Raw genomic sequence first — 4,899 nt, 5'->3', positions numbered from 1 at the left:
CAAAAAAAAAAAAAAAAAAAAAAGAAAGAAAAGAAAAGATGCCGTGTAGCACAGATAATAACATCCCAGAGATATATATTGGGGTTCAACCTGAAGATCAGAAAAGCACAGTAGTCAAGCCACTAGAGAGCTCTCACCCCTATGAAATCTTCAGACTGAAAGAGGGAATTCCTGTCTCATCCTGCCTTATATTCCTCTCTAGTGCTAGGATTAAAGGCCTGCACCATCACCACCTGGCCTCTATGGCTGACTAGTGTGGTTGTTTTGCGGTCTGATCTTCAGACAAGCTTTTTTTTTTTTTTATTAAAATAGAAATGAAGTATCACTACAAGGAGGTTATTGGAAAGAATTCCACACATTAAGCTTACTTGGAAAAAATAAAGAGGGTTAAAGTGATACTAAATAGCAAAGTGATACAAGTTTGAGGAATTGCCAAGTGGTAGCGGGCACCTTTAATCCCAGCACTGGGGGAAGCAGAGGTGGGCAGATCTCTGTGAGTTCAAGGGTAGCTTGGCCTACAGAGTTTGAGGAATTATTTCATCCCCACTGCTTCCAAATGAACAGATTTCTTATGTAACTGTGCGCTGCATGTACCTTCCACCCACAGCCATTCTCTTAATGTGGAATGACACACTGCTCACAGGCACCAAGAAACAGCCCCGTCAAACTACGTTCCCTTTCTCACCCCGAAATCTCCTGACATGACTACAGTTTAGAATGGAGCATTCCAGATTTACCAGTCCAAAATAATTTCAAATATTCAGAGCCATAAACCTTTACTAACTCCACCAGGCAGTGGAAAAGCTGGCATCTAAACCAAATCAGTGCCTAGAACATTATGGCCTTTGGTTTAAAGGCTGAAATCATTCTCGACACAACATGCTGTCTCAGTACAGTGCTCCTATGGGCTCTGAGAACTCACAGAGAAATGGATTTGGCACTTGAAAGAAACACTTATTTGACTTAATTTCTAATTATATTTTGTCTCTTCTCACATATTCTAGAAGAAAAGTACTCCAAAACCAAAATTAACTATGATTAGTCATAACAACAACAACAACAAAAACCCACCCAACCCCAAATGTCCTAAATGCAAGGACTAGAACTCTAAGAGTAGTGAACACAGATTGAAAATGTTTTGTTAAGCTCAGATACTTATGAGTAAGGACAATCTGTGTCTTTTATTTCTGGTAAAGGGCTAAAAACAGCACTGGAAAGTAAAAGAGACCTTGAAGTTGTATTGGTTTAATTGGTTTAAATTAATTTTGGAATGAGACACACACAAAAAAAACATTGTTTCTAAGTTCAAAGTACCTAATTTTATCTTAAGTACAAATCCCACCCATCTTAAATAACTTATTTTGAACCACTTGTGCCTTTTTATCTTCCTTGCTGGGTTTAGAACTCAATTTCTTATAAACACTAAGCTGTGGGGTCTGGAGAGATCTGCTCAGGGCACGCGTGGCTCTCTGCAGAGGACCACGACTTGACTCTCAGTATCACATGGTCGCTCACAACTCAAAACTCCAGAGCATCCAATGACCTCTTCTGACCTCAGTGGGCACTGGACATACATGTGGTGCGCACACATACATGCAGGCGAAGCACTCATACGCACGGAATAAAATAAAACTGAAAACAAAACAAACCTCTAACCTGAAAATGAGCCCAGGAGTCTGCATCTTTACAGACACACGCAAGAAACCACTTCCTAAAAGCCAACCCAACACCATTTCTCTCTGGCTAACGTCCTAAATGCTTCCAAAAGGCCACACAATACAGCCAACCAAGCTCACGAGCAAGCTCTCAGCTGCTCCAGCTGGGGCCGGGATCTTTCCATCCTCCTTCATTTCCTCCCATGGAGAACCAGGGACAGGATTTACATACACGCCACGTGTGCTGTGTAAGATACATGCATGTCCCAGCACAAAGAACTTCGTTTTCACCCTTCCTCCTAAGCATCCCAGTTCTATCAGAACACCGGCTGGCACACACACTCACACACTCGCGCACCGTCGACACAGACGAAGTCACCAGTTGTCGTAATGCTAGGGGGCCTGCCAGTAACTCAATCTCACCATGACTAGGAAATGCCAGGTGAGAAAAAAAAGACAAAAGGGGATCAGACCAAGGAAGGGAGGGAAGAGGGCGCCTAGAGATGGCCAAGGCTTCCGGAAATGCAATGTTTAATTTTTAACTCATACGCATGTGTCCCGTAGTTTTTGGACATTTCAAAAAATGTCTTAGAGAAACATTCAGAGTCTGCCAATAAAACCTTAAAATAATGTCATAAAATGAGATACGCCCTCTGAACACGGCAACTGTACGGCTGCCCTTCCTCTTCTCAGGTGCACGCTAAAGTACTGACGTGTGCGGGCAGACGGCGTGTACAGCTTAAGAGACAGGGCAAACTGTTAGCCACTAATGATTCTTCAGATAGATGTGTATGAGTGCTGTGCCTGCACGTATGCGCACCATGTGTGTCCCTGCTGCCCAGAGGTCAGAAGAGGGTGGCAGATGTCCTGGAACAGGAGTTAGGGAACATTGTGAGCCACCGTGTGGGTGCTGGGAACCAGAGTCCCCTGCAAGAGCAACAAATGCTCCTAAACCCTGAGCCATCTCTCCAGCCCTCAGGGATCTTTATAAGACATACACGTATTAACAACACTTGTGCCTTTTCAGTAAGCGTTAAGCTTTCCAATATGCAGAATCATATACAAGCCCCTCCCCCCGCCAAGGAATTATAGAAAGATCATCAGGTGTAGTGAGGGAACACCCTTTAGTCCTAGCATTTAGGAGGCAGAAGCAGGAGGATCTCTGTGAGTTTAGGGTCAGCCAGGTCTACACAGAAATCTTGTCTCAAAAAAACAAAAATAAATAAACAAAACCCCCTTTACATAGTGTGATGGCTATTCTTGGTTGTCAACTTGACTTCACCTGGAATTAACTGAATCCCCCAAATGGAGGAGGGCACACCAGTGAGAGAGGGTTTTTTTTTCTTAATTTGAAGTAGGAAGATCCGCTTCTAATCGGGAACTTGGGGCAGGAAGACGAACACAGATCATTCCAGCATCTACTGAAGACCAGCTGAGAGTACTGAGCAACTTCTGGGTTCTTGGACGTTCCATTCGTTGCCAGCCACTGTCAGAAGAGCTGGATCACACCCTGTAAGTCATCCTAATAAATCCCCCTTCTCTCTCTCTCTCTCTCTCTCTCTCTCTCTCTCTCTCTCTCTCTCTCTCTCTCTCTCTCTCTCTCTCTCTCTCTCTCTCTCTCTCTCTCTCTCTCTCTCTCTCTCTTTCTCTCTCCTATGTTACTAATAGACTGACAGAAATAAGGCGCCTAGCCTGGATTTTCTGGTCAGGTCCAAAGTTATAAGACGAGCTCTTAAAAGCAGAGGCTGTCCTCCGTGGACGACAACCGGAATATAGCAAAAAGGTAAACCTGACACTCTGAAGGTCTGGAGGACAGGAAAGGGGGTGGGGTGGGGGGGGGTGAGGAGAGGGAGTGTGTGTGTGTGTAAGTGTGTACACGTGTTTATTTAAGTGACATGTCAAAAGTCAAAGTACAACGCGCTGCAGGTAGTCACACCAAAGTAGGATTCCTTCCAGGACCCGCTCACCCAGAGTCGGGTTCGGCAGGTTATGACCCCGCCCTGCGTGGGCCTGAAGATGCTTCTTTTCCCCCACCCACATCTACAGCAGGAAAAAAAAAAACCCAATGCTCATTAACCAAACGTCCTACGCCCTACGCGATCACTCCGAACCCACAGACCTTACGCGGGAAGAACCCCCAGCTCGCGAGACAGTCGGGAGGCTAACGGAGGCTCTGCAAACTGCAAACTCCAGCGGTGAGCACGCGCCGGGCTCCGGCACACAGGCCGGTACACGGACGGCAGCGGGGCTGGCAGCCGGGCCTCCCTCGCCGCCTCCACCCCGGCGGCGTCGCCCGGCGCTGCCCGCAGCGGCCCCGAGGAGGAGCGAGGCCGGCGCCGCGGCCCGGGGGACCCTACCTCTCGGCGATGTAGAGCGTGCCGGTGCCCAGCCCCTTCCCGTTCATCACCGCCTCGGTGTCGGGCTGCTGCAGCCGGAGCCCGTCCTCCGACGCGGGCGGCGGGAAGCTCTTGAGGAAGCTCATGGCGGGGCGGGTGGGAGCGCGGCGCCGCACAACCCGAAGAAGCCGAAGCCCGCGAGCCCGGAGCGCGAGCCCAGCGCGCGGGAGCTGGACCGGAAGCAGTAGTCGTCCCCGGGAAGGACAACCTCCTCCGCGCCGGTGACCATAGAGACGGGCCGGTCTAGGCGCCGGGGAGGTCCGCCGCGACCTGGCTGGCTTTTGTCACGTGGTACGGATCCCCCGTCTCCCCCCCCCCCCCCCCCCCCCCCCCCCCCCCCCCCCCCCCCCATTCCGGCTCCTCAGAGGTTTGGACGGAGCGAGTGTCGTCGTCGCCGTGGTTCCATCTCCAGGTCATCGCGGCGAGGCCTGAGAGCGGGCACGGGGCCGAGGAGGACGCCCGGGAGCTGGGACCCACGCCCGCCCGGAGGTCCGCAGGCCGGGTGCACGGGTCTCCCGGCTCTCGCCTCCTCGGGTTGCACCGCCAAGCCCCAGACCTCCGTCTCGGTCCCCGCACGGCCCCAGGAGCACAAAGAGGTTACCATGACTGTCAAAAGACAGCGCTGAAGGGGAAGGTAGCCTTCCATCTGCAACTCTGGGTTCCGGGGCGCTAGGGTCCCCAAAGAGTGAGCGGTGGAGCCTGACGGGCTCAGCGACTCAGCCCTGTGTACCGCACGGCTAAGCACTTTTATCTCTTCTTTTTGTGTGTTGTTTTTTGAGAAAGGGCTTCCCTATGCTGCCCAGGGTGATCTCCGATAGACACATAACAGGCAAAGGATCGCCGCACCT

At 50.5% G+C, this 4,899-nt stretch overlaps 1 protein-coding gene across 2 annotated transcripts in view; it reads right to left on the bottom strand.

The window, feature by feature from the left end:
• The window catches only part of Clns1a (chloride nucleotide-sensitive channel 1A), a 29,298-nt gene extending 25,050 nt beyond the window's left edge, over positions 1-4,248 (bottom strand). Inside the window, exon 1 of one of the 2 annotated variants that reach the window (XM_050154403.1) lies at positions 4,013-4,248. In XM_050154403.1, coding sequence (XP_050010360.1) covers positions 4,013-4,137 — 125 coding nt within the window. In that variant the 5' untranslated portion in view covers positions 4,138-4,248. The remainder of the gene's footprint in view (positions 1-4,012) is intronic. The other variant, XM_050154401.1, reaches the window with a different exon arrangement.
• Positions 4,249-4,899: the final 651 nt, after the last annotated feature.

This window comes from Alexandromys fortis, unplaced genomic scaffold (assembly GCF_014885135.2).
Source record: "Alexandromys fortis isolate MF-2015 unplaced genomic scaffold, M_Fortis_MF-2015_v1.1 scaffold_77, whole genome shotgun sequence".
NCBI classification, from domain to species: Eukaryota; Metazoa; Chordata; class Mammalia; order Rodentia; family Cricetidae; genus Alexandromys; species Alexandromys fortis.
Note: the sequence above shows the minus strand (reverse complement) of the source record. Positions and strands in the feature narration are given on the sequence as shown.